At 40.9% G+C, this 16,974-nt stretch overlaps 3 protein-coding genes across 3 annotated transcripts in view; 1 reads left to right on the top strand and 2 right to left on the bottom strand.

Annotated features, from left to right (window-relative positions):
• The window catches only part of LOC147014084 (uncharacterized), a 62,825-nt gene extending 49,250 nt beyond the window's left edge, over window positions 1-13,575 (bottom strand). The window contains exon 1 of the mRNA XM_085851736.1: window positions 13,525-13,575. Coding sequence (XP_085707862.1) covers window positions 13,525-13,560 — 36 coding nt within the window. The 5' untranslated portion in view covers window positions 13,561-13,575. The remainder of the gene's footprint in view (window positions 1-13,524) is intronic.
• Window positions 4,785-6,633, bottom strand: LOC147014085 (uncharacterized). Its single transcript, XM_085851732.1, has 3 exons — window positions 5,810-6,633; window positions 5,548-5,712; window positions 4,785-5,450 (listed from the first exon to the last, which is right to left on the bottom strand). Exons 1-3 carry the CDS (start codon window positions 5,900-5,902, stop codon window positions 4,800-4,802), a joined length of 909 nt encoding a protein of 302 aa, XP_085707858.1. The 5' UTR covers window positions 5,903-6,633; the 3' UTR covers window positions 4,785-4,799.
• A 3,165-nt stretch (window positions 13,576-16,740) lies between the features above and the next one.
• LOC147014083 (uncharacterized) overlaps window positions 16,741-16,974 on the top strand; it is a 6,660-nt gene continuing 6,426 nt past the window's right edge. Inside the window, exon 1 of the mRNA XM_085851731.1 lies at window positions 16,741-16,884. The gene's annotated coding sequence lies outside the window, so the exon portion shown is untranslated. The remainder of the gene's footprint in view (window positions 16,885-16,974) is intronic.

Raw genomic sequence — 16,974 nt, 5'->3', positions numbered from 1 at the left:
AATCAAATCAATCTTCATAAACTATCATCTTGTGTTCAAAATCAAAAGCCTTGTACGATTAACGTTAATACAATTCAGAGAAAAGGAGCAGTAAGAATTGATGTTTTGCTCACAAGAGAACAGGTTAAAATCTTGAATGACACTGGCTCACTTAAAATTAAAATGACAAAACCAATGTTAAAAAAATATTTAATAAGAGAGACGAGTGGAGGATTTCTCCCATTTCTAATTCCTTTATTTGCTGGTTTAAGTGCGGTTGGAGCATTGACGGGTGGTATTTCAACAGCGGTCAAAACTGCCAACGAAAGGAAGGCTCAACTCCAGGCTCAAAAAGAATTGGAAAGACATAACAAAGAGTTGGAGAAACAAATTAGTGGAAGTGGTGTAATTGTAGATTTTGCTGAAAAACTTGAAGGTCTGCCTGATAAAGCGAGATTGTTAGTTGGAGATATACTTTCTTCTATAGCACAAGCAGGTGTAAAATTAACGAAAAGAGGTAATGGATTATATCTTTCTAATAAATAAATGAGCATTGATGAGTGGTTGAAAGAATTTGGAAAGAATACAACATCAAATTTACAACTTGCCAAATATTGTAAGAAATTAAAAATTCATAATGTGGTTATTTGTATGAGAGATGAATTAACAAATGTGTCGAAACACACAAAGAATATTATTATGAACTTAGAAGATAATGATGGGAACGGTTCTCATTGGGTTTGTATTTTTAATAGTCAAGACAAATATTATTTTGATAGTTTTGGTCTTCCACCACCTGTTGAAGTCATAAAATTCTTACAGAATGGTGTTTATCAAACATTTCAAGTCCAAGAATTAAATTCCAAGTGTTGTGGTCAATTATGTCTATATGTGTTATTTCAACTCAACAAAAATAAAAAATTTTATGATATTATTTTTAATCTAATATAAATGACTTATGTTGGTAAAGATGGTTCTATCTTTGGTGTATCTCAAGAACTGGATATTGATTTATCAAATTATTATACAAAGGCACAGGCTGAACGATATAAATATAATATAAACAAAAATATTAACATGAAAAATGCTTATAAATTAAAAAATTATCCAAGCCCGACTGACGCGAATGACTTGGTGAGATTAAGCGATTTATCACAATATATATACTTAAATAAAACGGCTGTGTATTCTAAAGATACAGAAGTGTTGATATTATCTCCAGGTCATACAGAATTCACAGTTCGAATTAAAATAAATTTTTATAAAGAAGGGCGTATCGTTTGTATGAGAATAGAACAATGGGGGTATGATATGAATGATTTAGGGTATAATTGGTCATTTAAAATTAACCTCGAAGACCTGGAACAATTAAATCAGTCTCGTAAGGAAGAATATTATCCACTTGGTATCGAGAATGAGTTTTGTGGAGCCACGATTAGTAAACAACAAATAAAAGAATTTAATAAGGGTAAATATAATAATGGTTTTGCCCTTGTTTATCTCATGAAAACAGAAAAAACAGGATTATATATAATAAGTAAGGAAATACAAAATGATTTAACTATGGGAAGATGGGGAGGTGTTTCGTGCCATAATATTATTCTAACATATATTTCTAATACATAAATGACAGCAAGAAGGCTTCAAGAAAATTATCATTTCTGTGTTCAAGCATACCTTCAAGAAAAGGGTATTCGGTATTTTAATAAATATGTTCTACAACATAAGAATGAGGTATTTTCAATAAAAGATTGGCATTATGCTGATGTTGATAAACCGACAACTTTAGATTTAATTAGAATGTTAAATAATGAAAAAATTATAAGGTTAAGAAAAGGTAAGGCTCTTTTAGAAATTCAAAAGAAATTTTATTGGTATCCTGTTGTAAAAAATTATTTTGGATACAGGAATAACAAGAAATCCTGATGAATATATGTATAATATTCTATGGGGTGTAAACGATTCAAGTATAGTAAGGGATGAGGAAGGAGTTGAAGAAGAGAGGGAAGAGGAGGAAAAGGAGGAGGAGGAGAGAGAGAAGGAGGAAAGAGAGAAGAGAGAGAGGGAGGAAAGAGAGAGAATGAATAAATATCAAAATATGGAAACCAGTGAGATTCAAAAAAGAATAGAGGTATTAAAGAAATTAACTTATCTCACCAGGGAGGAATACAAAGAATTAAAAAGTCTATTTGCAATACTTTCGACAAGACTATCGACATCGAGAAGACATGTATTTTAATTCAAGTTTTTTCTTAAATAAATGGAGGAGAGAGTGAAGGCATTTCTAAGGATTCTTTATGTTTTAAAAATTAAGATTCAAATGTGCATGTTGGAAACTAAAAAGGTTTTTGCACTCTGCAGAAATTTTTCTCATAAATAAATGAGTTATTGTCTCAAATGTAAAAAGAAAACTAATACTAAAAATATTTCATATATTAAAAGTAAAAATAACAGGGTTATACAAAAAGGTATATGTTCGGTGTGTGGTTCAAAAAAATCAATTTATCTCCAAACACAAACTCGGAGGAGATATACAAAAGTTTTTATCAGGAAGTAAATTTACAACTACTGGAATACCAGGGGAATTACATCTTCCAGGGTATTCTTTCTGTGGTCCAGGCACAAACTTGGATAAAAGATTAGATGAGGCAGACAATCCTAAATCCTGGAGTAAACCAATCAATAGAGTTGATGAAGTGTGCATGAGACACGATATTGATTATGGGAATACCACAACGTTGGAAGAAAAGCATGAAGCCGATAGAGAAATGTTATATAATTTGTCTCTGATACAAAATCCAACCTTGAGAGAAAAAGTTGATAGGTTCATCGTGAAGAAGATGATTAGTGCTAAATTGAAACTTGGACTTGGAAATTCAAAAAACTTATAGGCTCTAATGATGCCATTAAGACTGAAGAGCAATTAGCTGATGAATTACATAAACCAATATTCACAAAGTTTCAGAGAAGGAAAGTTTATTCCAAGGAAGTTGATTATATCTGGTCTGCTGATTTGATTGAACTCAATAATGATAAGGGGTACAAGTATGCTTTAACCGTTATTGATTTGAGGAGTAGATATGCGTGGGTTGTCCCTTTAAAAAACAAAACAGGTAATACTCTTATGTTAGCTTTTCAACAGATATTTAATAAAAGTAAGAGAAAACCTAAGAAATTGTGGACTGATGAGGGTAGAGAGTTTTATAACAAGACATTTATGAATTTTCTAAAAAATAACAGTATTACATTATACAGTACCTTTAATGAAGGGAAGGCAGTTGTTGTTGAACGTTTTAATCGTACCTTAAAAGAGAGACTATATAAAAAATTCACACAACTCGGTTCACAACAATGGTCATCTTTTATTCAGGATATTGTGGATAAGTATAATGACACGATTCACACGTCAACGAATATGAAGCCATCAGAAACATTTACAAAATTAAAATATGAAAAAGAGATTAATGTCAGAAAACCTAAGTTCAAAGTTGGTGATATCGTAAGAATATATAGGTGGAAATCTCATTTTGAAAAGGGTTTTACTGAACGATGGACGAAAGAACTTTTTAAAATTGTTGATGTAATAGATACAGTTCCTTGGACTTATAAAATATATGATTTGGAAGGGGAAGAGATTTTAGGTTCATTTTATTCACAGGAATTACAAAAGACAAAACTAAGCAGATAATACACCTTTGTGGACACTCGAGGGCCAAGTCCGAGGTGTATAACAGTATATAATGTGTGTCAAGGGGGACGTTCTTAGATCTGTGAACCCCAAACACAGAATCCTCAACTGAATAGTCAAGGTTTAACTTTTGTTTGTGTGTGTGTGTGTAATGGGAGCAATAGGTTGGCGCTTCACTCCCTCCTACTATACACCGTTGTGGACACTCGAGGGCCAAGTCCGAGGTGTATAACAGTATATAATGTGTGTCAAGGGGGACGTTCTTAGATCTGTGAACCCCAAACACAGAATCCTCAACTGAATAGTCAAGGCTTAACTTTTGTTTGTTGATGTGTATGTGTGTGTGTGTCCCAACCCTCACATTCAAAATCTCAACCCCAACCCTCACATTCAAAATCTCAACCCCAACTCAATCCTCGCCCAACACAATGTCTTTTTCAAAATGAGATTTCCACCTATATATATATATATTTTTACGTTTTTTTCTTCTTCCAATTCTGTCTTTTAAGGCTTTCAGGTTTGATGACGTAGAAAGGGGGAGTAAGCCTGCACTTTCTTCCCAGAACTTTCTTGATCTTGCTCCCATCAAGCACCATCCGACAAAGAACTACATCGATAGGTTTAGATCCCAAAGAGTGATAGCAACTCCAAAAGTCTCCAAAATATAAATAAATAAAATAATAATAATAATAAATAAATAAATAAATAAATAAAAGCCCCCAAAAAAGTTTCAAGTGTCCAACATAAACCCAACTTTCCAAGTCTTCAAGGTATAACCACATTCCCGTTGAGTTTCCAAGATATGTATCACATTGTGAGTTATCAATCCAGAACCCACATTTCAAGTATTCAAAGTAAAACCAACTTACAAAGTCTCTTAAGGATAACTCATTTACTGATTTTTTCAAAATTTGTGAGTCTCCAAGGTAGGCCCCATATTTAGAACCATCTTGGCAGAACCCTTTTCCTGAGTCTCCAAGGTAGTTATTTAAACCATCAAGGCAGAACTCATTTACTGATTTTTTCAAAATTTGTGAGTCTCCAAGGTAGGCCCCATATTTAGAACCATCTTGGCAAAACCCTTTTCCTGAGTCTCCAAGGTAGTTATTTAAACCATCAAGGCAGAACTCATTTACTGATTTTTCAAAATTTGTGAGTCTCCAAGGTAGGCCCCATATTTAGAACCATCTTGGCAGAACCCTTTTCCTGAGTCTCCAAGGTAGTTATTTAAACCATCAAGGCAGAACTCATTTACTGATTTTTTCAAAATTTGTGAGTCTCCAAGGTAGGCCCCATATTTAGAACCATCTTGGCAAAACCCTTTTCCTGAGTCTCCAAGGTAGTTATTTAAACCATCAAGGCAGAACTCATTTACTGATTTTTTCAAAATTTGTGAGTCTCCAAGGTAGGCCCCATATTTAGAACCATCTTGGCAAAACCCTTTTCCTGAGTCTCCAAGGTAGTTATTTAAACCATCAAGGCAGAACTCATTTACTGATTTTTTCAAAATTTGTGAGTCTCCAAGGTAAAACTTGTATTCTGGCTCATCAAGGTATAACTTGTTCAGTGGGTATTGTCTTGATAACTCACAATGAGTACTATTGCTGTAAAACTCTTTTTCAGGATTTTGCTGGTCTCCAAGGTATAACTCTTTGGTTGGGTCATCAAGGACGAACTCGTTCTGTGGGTCTTGGTCGCTCATAAGGTCTTCAACCAAGCCAACAATTTCGCCCCAAGTTGTAGCAAAAGCAGTATTTTCATTTCGTATTTCAGACACAATTTCCTGTGAGAGAAAATAATAATGTATTAATTAAGTTATTTAATTATTAAATGAGTATGCTTCAATCAAAGTTTGAAAATAGGAAAATAAAAAATCTTACCTCAATAGATAAGAGGTTTGAATCCAGTTCATCAACTTGAAGGTTTAGTTCCATAGAAGACAGAGAGTTCCAAGGAACACCAAAGTCATCCCACTCAAGGTCTTCAACCAAGCCAACAATTTCCCCCCAAGTTGTAGCAAAAGCAGTATTTTCAGATACAATTTCCTGTGAGAGAAAATAATAATGTATTAATTAAGTTATTTAATTATTAAATGAGTATGCTTCAATCAAAGTTTGAAAATAGGAAAATAAAAAATCTTACCTCAATAGATAAGAGGTTTGAATCCAGTTCATCAACTTGAAGGTTTAGTTCCATAGAAGACAGAGAGTTTGAGACAAGCACACAGAACACCATTGCCAGCAAGAACAAATGTTTAAAATGGAGCCTGGGTTTGAAGCTTTTATAGAGAAAGACTGGTGGGTGTGGTTTCCTTTGGAAATTCCCTGGGCAAGCCTAGGCAAGCCTTCATTGGGAAATTTTTCAAAACCATAACATCCTGTAATTTTCTAGTGATTTCTTTGTGAGTCAGAGATGAACTGGAAATGATGTAAGAGTGGGCGGGGCTTAGCAAAAGTAGGCGGAGCTTAGGAAAAGTGGGCGTGGCTTAGAAAAAATACCTTATGAAAAGTGGGCGGAGCTTAGCAAAAGTGGGCGGAGCTTAGGAAAAGTGGGCGTGGCTTAGAAAAATTACCTTATGAAAAGTGGGCGGGGCTTAACAAAAGTGGGCGGGGCTTAAAGAAAAGTGGGCGGGGCTTAACAAAAAATAACCTGTGGCTCAGGAGGTGGTCAAACAAGAGCATTAAGAGAAGTTTATCATTTCGTAATGACACAAATGGGGTATCTTAAAAAATATAAAGATTCAAATGTTTTGTTTGTCAATATTTTAGATGGGGATTATTGTGCAAAGAAAATTAAACTATTGAAGGAATTTGAGAATGAACAAATCTTTATAGGTTCAATGAGTGAGCTGTTCAACCCCCAGGTGTTCAATTCAATGAGGTTCAACCTCCAGGTTAAAAGGGGAGACAAATAAATATACCTTGGGATAAAAAGGGGATTTATTTTTAGGGAAAAAAAAAATAAATCGCTGAAAATCCCCCATTCATTTACATGGGGAAAAGTGAGCCAGAATCAGTATTCTTACCCTACTCACCATTTCTCTGAGCAAAGACCTACAAAAATATATCCGAGTGGGGGCAGAAATGGAATGTCCTGTTTGCCACTGAGAATGCAAGGTTATGTCTCTCAGTAGACGACTACCAAATGAGCATACTCTAGAGCTCTTCATGGGTGGCAAGCCCTTGCAGCATGTACACGAGCTTGACATACTTGGAGTCTGGTTCTCCCGGAGCTTAGGTTTCCAGTCTCATGTGAACTCCATCGCCGATAGAGCTGGACAAAGAGTGAGTGCCCTTCACAGTATTGCTCCATATTTGGATCCGCTTGGCTGAGTCCAAGTGTACAAAGCCCATGTCCGTAGCACAGTGGAATATGCTCCCCTCGTATGTATATCTGCAAGTGCCATGCATCAGAAAAATCTGGATGATGTGCAACGTCGTTCTGTACGTATCATCAAGGCCCCTCTAAAGGAATTGAATCTCGATCCTGTACCACACAGAACTGTAGCAGGTCTGGGTCTGATGTACAGACTGCACACAGAAGAAGTTCCAGCACTTTTGAAGACCATGCTACCTCCATCATGGATTCCATCAAGGTTCACCAGAACAAGTGCTTCCTTTGGAAGCTATGCTGTGCAGTGTCTTACTAGCAAGACTGAGCGTAGTCACTGGTCACTTGTTCAGTATGACCACTCCTATATGCCCGCAATAACACCAGTGTGGAACAGTTTACCAGATGCTACTATAGATCACCCAACAACATCCGAGATCAAAACTTTCTGCTCCAGAGCACAGAAATATCTTAAAGTCTAATACACTAGACTTATGATAATGTTGTTTTGTATGTACGATTCTATCACCTTGTTTTTCTGATATTATTATCATTCTCTCATTTGTATTTTTGATACTCTGTGCTTTCGTGGTAAAAGTGGGCACTGTTTTTGTCTTTTGCAGTGCTTATCTGTTTAAATAAATAAATAAATAACAATAGGTTTCAGTGACATGCTCAAATTTCAAGTCAATCAGATGGAAAGTGATGATTTTCTGACCTTGACCTTTTGACCTCAAAGCAATCACTTTCTAGTGTTTTATTGGTGAACCAATTCAGTGACCCAACATACAAACCATGTTCAAATTTCAAGTAATCCGATGAATATTGATGATTTTATGCGACCTTGACCTTTGACCTTTCAATCTAAAAAAAACTATCGGTACAAAAACTAACCCTAACCCTAACAGAATTTTTTTTTTTGCATTTCTACATGTTTTAAGTGATTTCCAACCCCCCCCCCCCCAAAAAAAAAAATTGTTGGAGAAAAAAAAAATTTGCAACTTTTTTTTCAACAAAATTTCGATTTCTTTTTTTTGCATTTCTACATGTTTTAAGTGATTTCCAACCCCCCCCCCCCCAAAAAAAATGGAGAAAAGAACTATAACTCTGTCAGTACTGTTGACATCATATTTAATGAATAAGATATAAGGTTCACTTGAGTGACCCAGCAGTATTGGCGGCGGAGGTTTTGCACTCTCCCGAGTGCTCCCCCTCGAGTTTCCTTTCTAATGTTTTTATCCACCACACTATTTTTTATACGCCCGACATGTATATATATATATATATATATATATATATATATATATATATATATATATATATATATATATATATATATATATATATATATATTGGGGCGTATTATGTGATACCGGTCGTCCGTCCGTCTGTCTGTCTGTCTGTCCGTCCGTTCCTGTCCGCACTCTAACTCCCAAAGTTTTCAACTTTCACGTTTCATATTTGGTACATAGATACAGACTGTGGAGACGGTGTGTCATGACATACGTTCGTCATCTAAAGTGGTTGCCATGGCAACCAGGATGCTGTTTTCCATCAGTTCCTGTCTGCACTCTAACTCCCAAAGTTTTCAACTTTCACGTTTCATATTTGGCACATAGGTACAGACTGTGGAGACGGTGTGTCGCGACATACGTTTGTCATCTAAAGTGGTTGCCATGGCAACCAGGATGCTGTTTTCCATGTAGTAGCACAATTCTGTATATACCTTCTTGTTAGGGCGTATATTGTGCTCACTTGCGCTCTTGTTACTAATTACAATATACAAATACATATATTGCTTTATAATTATACTTCACTGCAATGCTTTATAAAAAAGATTAATTATTAGACTCGTCTTTTAAAAACGATAAATGTATAAACAGGCGAGCATTGGGTGGCTTTGACACCAACTCTGGTATATCCCACTGGTAGGCCGGATCTGGATCCAGACCTGAACCGAAAACGAATCGGCTTCTTCTTGTCCCTTACCCAACTCATCCATCTCGTTTTGTCACAACTCGTTCATGACTTTTGTAATATCATGCGGAATATCGTTTTTTGGCCCCATCTCTCAATGATAAAGAATCACTTTAAAAATTATCGCATCCAGATCCGGACTTGGAGCTTCACCAAAATCGCAACAAATTTGTCCTTGCCACACTCCCAAGCATATCCACTAAGTTTTATCTGAATCCGTCCATAACTTTGAGACATAACCCTAAACCTAACCCCAACCCTAACGGCCCTAACCCTAACTTTTTGAGACATAACCCTAAACCTAACCCTAACTTTTCGAAACATAACCGAAACCCTAACCCTAATCTGCTCACAGACAAATAAACGTGTGAAAAAAACATAACCTCCGTCCACCTGTGGTGGAGGTAAAAAGTTATTGTTGGTCCAGAAACTTGTATTTTTTTTCTTTTGAAAAGTCCATGTAGGTCCAACTTTTGCGTTTCGGGGTGGGGGTGTGGGGGGTATTGTGAGGGAATCGTTAAAAACATTGTGGTGTTAATATAGCGCAGACTTGATGGACTGAAGGACCTCCTCCTCTTGCTTCCTTGTATGTATATCTTTCTGCATCAAACATTTTGCAGATTTTTATTTGCAGAGGTATTAGTTAATTACAATATTCATTCCAATAGTTTGACAACCCCCCCCCCCCCCAATCCCCTTTTCCCTGCAACTACATCCGGTGGATTAAATCATATAAATTTCGATTATGGCGATACAAGATATCACATACAGAAGACTTTTAGTCCCTTGAATGTTACCTTCAAATGAGTTCTGTGTGCCAATCTTCACATCCACTGGCAAAACCGCGCATTGGATGTGCCGTGGTCATCAAATCCCAATTTGTACTCGACTGCTCATCCATGTCGAACGTCAGATTCTACACTCCCAAAATGCAGACGGGGGACACAACCGAGTAGCGGAGCGAGAAGCACTTTGATGACTGCCTCAAAAGCAATAAGAAGAAGTGGTGGCAACTGCAATGTCACCACTTGGTTACAATGTTCTCCAAGCAAACTGGAGATCCATTGCATCCAGGGAGTCAGAGAATAGGACGACGAACGTCGTGGCACCCAGTGTGACCGAGGTCCAGTTCCAGACTCCAGAACCATCTCAGGGCCATCAATAGCAACAAGTCATCAATAGCTGCATCTCCCACCCCCATGCCGAGCAATTACCATCCAAATGATCAGATCAGATATGAGGGAATGCTGATGAAGACATGACATCAGTGGTCACATTAAACTTTGTCATTGTAAGTGGGCCCTTCAAAATCTCCTTGGAACAAGATCCTCAAAATCATACAACAAACACTAACTTTTATATTTAAGCTTCCCCATATAGGATAGGGGAAGACTAATAGCTGTTGTAGGGTTTGTTTCTACAATTTGTGTCAACAGTTTTTAATGGTAACTCAGTGTTTCCTCGACCCCTATGAGTACTAAACCACCATTTAGGTTTTTTTCCTCCTCTTTCTTTTCCTGCCAATGTCTGAGCTGTATCTCGGAGCCGGCCGGGATTTTCGGAATGAAATCTTGCATCAATAATGGGAATACAAAGTATGTGGGGTTGCAATAATCTTTTTGACCTTGACGTAATTTTTAAGGATTAATGTAGCGGATCTTGATATAACATAACATTTTTTACCATAACTCGACGAAGGTTTGACCAATCAAAAACGAAGTTGCCCTCTCGAGATAGCCCAGAAGTAAGGTGCATTTAAGCTTAATTTACATAACACCCCTCCGTGTTAAATGTCAAGGTCAAATGATAGTCTGAAAAAGAAAAAAAAGAAGCATTTTTTGGCATTGCTCAATTTTGCCAATGCGGAATCTCAAAGACCGCTTGGCCTTGCAAGATGTCCTTGCATCATCATAATAGAGGACCTACACTGAAGTTGTGCATCTGATATTTGATTCGGTCTTCACCTACCTTTTTTGGACTGTGACCTAATGAACTATCAATGCATTTTTCATCACAACTTGAATTGCTTTCCTCCAATTTTGATGTTGTTGAGTTTTATGGATAGATTTCAGATGGGGACACATTTTCTTAATTTACACTCTATCCATAATGTTGAAGGTCAAGATCATATAGTTGTGGACCTGAGGTTGGGGAGAGATGAACACGAGGGCGGAAATCTACCTCGGGTTCCCACCAGACTCTCCGGAATCGCAGGCTGTCGCAGACGGATAACTCCGTGATGCAGCAGGTCGCTAATCGACCGTGAACGCTAATAACTAAACCATGTGTCCCAGGGTCCTCCGTCTAAGATTAACCGGTTACCTAAAATAGTCACGTGACCTAATTACCGGGGGACATGCCCTCGGTACGCCTTGTCCAAACTGGATCACCTTACCGGATCAGATGCAGCCGAGCGCAACTGCCAAGGAACGTACCGGCTAGAAGAACGTATCGTTGGGAGATAACATCCCGGCTCGGCAAGGATACGGACCATGCTGGATCAATGAAGGAAAAGAAGAAAACGAGATGGGAACATTTCTATACAAGAATTTATTAACAATCAGGCGAGGAAAATTATGTGGCACGGTAAATGAGCTTATTATGTACAAAATGGATAGCATGGAATTTGTGGGGTTTGACAAAAGAAAGCAAGCAACTTACGAAAGGAGACACAGAGCAGACTTAAACGTTATATCTTCGACACTCTTAACTTAAGCTCGGCCACACACGCACACGCACGCACACACACACACACACACACACACACACACACACACACACACACACACACACACACACACACACACACACACACACACACACACACACACACACACACACACACGATGAAGATGAGATAATTAAATCAGAGGAAAGGAGAGGAGATGAGGGCTCACGGCCTCACAATACCTTGCACGGTTGGCTGACCGCGCTACCCAGTAAACTTTGGAGGATGCTCCACTGAGCGATCCCACCTTGAGAGTCAGCATGTTGTCTCCTGCTAATTACTGTGCCGGGGCTCGTGGAAGCGCGTGCACCGGTCCAGAGAGTGGGCGGAGCAGGCAGGCAAGGAAGGCGGATAAGTGGGCGGATGCCAGCAGGCGAGAAAGGCGGAGCAGCATAATGCAGAGATCCAGAGAGTGAACGGCTTCGCGATCCGCCTTTTATAAGCCCCGTGGTGTCGGGTGGGGTGACGACCTGAAGGCCGAAGCGATGAATCATCACCCGAATCATGCCTATTGATTGGTCACCCAAATCACTGCCAGGCTGCTTCAGCCGGAAGTGGTCTCATTTGCACACCCGGCGCAACATGGCCAAGCTGCAGAATTGACTTGCACTGAACACTGCGACATGAATCGCCTTGCACCAAACTCCCGAGCTGTGTTCCGGCGTCTTGACGAGGACCGCAGCGGTTCCGCATTCCCGTTCGGGCATGCCCCGGCACTGTGCGATTGGCGCTGGTCAATGCGCTTGTTCCGTCCTCACGCTACACGGCCCGAACGGTTTGGGCCCTGCAGCATGCCTCTGATTGGTGGCGACTGCATAGAGGCAGAGGTGTTAGGAGGCGCGGGATGACCACTGCTGTTTGCAGGAGATATTGGTGGCCGAGGTGATGAGCGAAGGTCGATGTTGAGACGCCGTTGTAAATCAGCGCGCGGACCCGAATGAAGACGTGCGTCATGCACGTCCCATACAGTGTAGTGGTGATTATCACAGGGCTGCGCACATGTCTGTTATCGTGCATTTGCGCCTACTTCACTTTGTATCATGGATTGAAGGAAAGGGTTGGATGTAAATCAGGGTTGAAAAGAGGACAGATATAATTATTAGATGCAGGTTCCAATGAAAGGGCACGCCACACGCGTTCTGTACAGTGTAAGTGGAGGGTTTTCATCGTGATTTTCACAGGCGGGGTATGGTGCCTGCTTTGATTTGTTTCATGGATAAAAGGAAAGGGTTGGAATGAAATCAGGATTGAAAAGAAGATAGAGATAAAATTAGACCTAGCTATAAGACCTCGTCCAGTTAACCCATTTGACATGAGGGGAAGGTCTAACTGCACGTATACTAATGAAATAACTGTCTGGGGATCACTGTATGGTGGATGCCGTTGCCTTCAAGGCATACGGTTTTCAGAACTGCAACACTAACCCCCTCCCTTTTTCTAGACTCGACCCGAGTCGTTGAACATTCATTTAGCATATCGGTGTAGTTTCCCCTTGTACGCTTTACCTACAGATCCCTGAGTGTGACATTTCAAATACATGTCCCAAAAATAATAAATCGAGTGTGTTGTGTATCTAAGCTAGCAGATTCATACAGACATCCTTATGCTACATTTCCGGAATTGAACTAAACAAACAGGTGGGTTATAACTATATACATTTCTAATATTTACATTACCCATGGCCCAGAACCTGTGACTCGAGGGGAAAAGACACAACAAATGAAAAATTTGTGGATAAGTGCAGCAGTAGGTGATCATGCAGCCTGGTGTCTTCAGGGCCCTAAATGGTCCTTTTTTTTCATGGCTACTGGAGGCAACTCACCCAAACACGCAGGTCACACGCCGTCTCACAGTCCATTTGAACTGGCCTTTCTCAATAAAGCTGTCCAGGCTGTGCAAATACAGTCCCCGGTGATGCGGCTGCCTGCATGGCAGTCCCTGCGAACACTTCCACAACAGATGGTCCTGGGGTACATGGCAAGGCATGGTAAGTTGGGTCAAGGCAAGTAAAGGCATGGGCAAGGTATGGCAAGTGGAGTCAAAGCAAAGCAAAGCAATGCAAATGCAGACCAGATAAGGTACAGTAGGTCAGCATTCGAAGCTGTCCGGCCTCATTGTGGTCTTGTGTAGTTGTGGAGGGTGTATGGTGGTGTTGGCCAGTCCAAAGACAGGTTCGGCCTTACCCTACGGTCTCCCTCACATCCTATTGCTTATGCCTGTCCTTGTCCATACCCACCCCTGTTAGGTTGTAACAAAGTCATGAGATTTAGATTTTTTTTTTTTAATATGTGTCCCTAACCCTCTTATTTTCTTTGTTCGGCTAACCTGTCCTAACCATCTGTTCCCAATCCCTAAGGTCCCATTTAAGAGAATTGAGAAAGTCCTCCCATCTCACCCACGGACCTCTCCTCCTCCCACCGCACTCCCCCAAACCATTTGCTCCCCTTGCCACTCTCTTCTCCCCCATCCACAACAAGTGTCCAGCCCATCCCAGCCGACACCTCACTAATCTCCCTGCCAAGCTCATCTGCAAACCAACCCCCCCCCCCGCCCAGTTCATCCACCCTCCCTCCATCCACCCTTTCCACTGTCGCAATCCTCCCGACCCAGCCGTTCTCACAAACCTGCAGCCTCTGTTGCTGTCTCTGTGCCAGCGCCACCATCTCCAGGCTGTAAAGTTAGACTGGCATCACACACGATATCAGAACCCTCCTGCTCAATTTTCTTTATCTCTCCATCTGCTATTGCTCCCTCCACCCTCCTCCACGCACCTGCCCCCACCAGAATCCTCCCCCACCAAACCCAAACCCATTTCCCTGCCTGACATTCCCGCCGCTCCAACCTGTCATTCATTTCTTTTCTCTGTTGCCCAAGCAACACCACCCCAGCCCCATCCACACTCATCCTCAGCCCATGCCTTCTAAATTCCTCTCTCCACTACCCCAGCACCCCCCGCACTTGCCACGCACACTCCACCACAACTGCCAGACTGTCCACACATAACACACTCCCCATACTTCCCCCTGCTTACCAGCTCCATCACCATTACAAGAAAGAGTGGGCTGAGAGCCCCCCCCCCCAAACCGATGCTCACGCTGAACTCCCCAGACATCCCTGGATCAACCAAAACTCTTCCCTTCATTTCCTTGTACATCCCTTCCACCAACCTGACTTCTGCTTCTGACACTCCCATCCATCTCAGTGTCCCCCCCCCACCCCCCATCTCTCATGGGACAGTGTTGCAGGCCTTTTCTAGGCCCATAAATCCCAATGCCATCTCACCCTGCACCTCCAACCTCCTCTCCACCAACTGTCTCAGGGAAAACATCCCCCACCCCTCTGTGCCCCCAGCCCTTCCAAACCCCTGCCACACCTCTCCGACCTCCACAATCTTGCCCATTCTCCCATCCAGAATCTCCCCCAGCACCTCCACCACATGATTTATGAGCGTAATTCCCCCGCACCTCCCCAGATCTCGAACACTGCCCCACTCCTCCACACCGACAACCAACCCTGTCCTCCAATTCTCCAGAACCGAACCCTCGCTCATGCATACGCGCGTGCACACACACACACACACACACACACACACACACACACACACACACACACACACACACACACACACACACACACACACACACACACACCGGCCTCTTTGTCCAACCGACCCAACCTCTCCCGTTGAAATTATCAAATCTGCACACACACCACCAATGTCTGGTGCTCCTGCCCTCCCCAACCCCCCTCAACACCATCTGCACTTCCTCCTCTGTGATCTCCACTGATCTGCAATACGATGTGAGTGAAGAATTTAATTTATGACGTCATCAGTCACGTGGTCCCGCGGCCATATTGGATTGAAAATAAAAATGTACGAAAAATCTTCTTCTCCAGAACCGCTTAACAGATCAATGCAAAACTTCATACGACTAGCCATGGAGAATGTTGTTGTTTATTTTTTTTTTCTTTCTTTTCATATTCGCCTTCATTGACACAATTTAGCCATAATTTGCACAAAAGTGGTGGTTAAATATCCTAATAATCAATAAAGCTCCGGATAATGGCAATGTATGTGACATAATAAGGTGTATGTATGAAAGGGGTAGATGGGCCTAATAGTCGCGTGTTCAGTTAACGATGGTATTTTTGTTCAGAATGAGTGCGAGTCGAGACTATGCGCTCTCTGAGTGCCGTTCTAGTTTAAATTTGATACTGCATTATACTTTTTAAAATCTCTATTTTCAGCTTTGTCCACCAATTTCATTATTTAGGGGGAAATTTTCAATAATACGTCGTTTCTATCTCTGATAATTCGAGAACTATATAATATGGCATTCGCATGTGTTGTACTCTTTGGTTTGGATCAAATTAAATTGGGATTTCTGCCTGACAATTGGGGGGTTATCGACCATCTGGCTGTGAGGAAGGCCGTATGGCTGATGAATAGGTCGTTCGGCTTAACGAACGTGTACAAGTAAGGTTTGTATGGGGGGAAGGGGCGGGGGGGGGGGAAAGCACATACATATTTGTCTGCAATTATGAAATTAAACTCAACCCTGTACATCCCACACAGTGTCTTTAAACATTGTAAAGATTGGATTGATGATTGATTGATTGATGAAACATAAACACTGGATTGATGAAGTGCGTGTCTAATGTCATAACGTTGTGCGAGACCTATACTTTATCTATACCTTGAATACACATCTCAGCTCACAGGCATCTCTCATCATTGAACACATTTTATACTTTCATTCCATGGATGTGATCGTTGTGCAGATCCCACTCTCCCAACGCTCAAGGTGCTTGACCACTAGTCTTGCACCACCATCACCTTCAAACACCTCCCACCTCCCATCTCTTGAAAGAGTATCTTTATCAAGAGCATGACAAGACAGGAAAGAGGAAAGCAGAATGGCAGTGGCAGGAGTGAAAGATATGAAGGTGGTGCGTCTCTAGCACCGCCAGATGGTCGTTTCGCGACACAAAGCCCTCGGCGCGACGTGATGCGCGTCCTGGGCACGGGAGGGCGGGGACAGGCCCTGGGGGTGGTTCATACCATCTGCTGCACACTCCGAGTACCTGCACGCCATACTGAGTTCACTTCCAACATAGAACTGCTGACAGGGTCCAATGGGTCGTGGAAGTTCTTGATCCTCTTGACCTCAACGCTGAGAAGGTAAGAACTGAGTGGGTGAACATACCATGCATGTGTGCATGTATGTATATATATATATATATATATATATATATATATATATATATATAT

Source organism: Eptatretus burgeri, chromosome 13, assembly GCF_056783735.1.
Source record: "Eptatretus burgeri isolate ZD-2024b chromosome 13, Ebu_testis_v1, whole genome shotgun sequence".
NCBI classification, from domain to species: Eukaryota; Metazoa; Chordata; class Myxini; order Myxiniformes; family Myxinidae; genus Eptatretus; species Eptatretus burgeri.
Note: the sequence above shows the minus strand (reverse complement) of the source record. Positions and strands in the feature narration are given on the sequence as shown.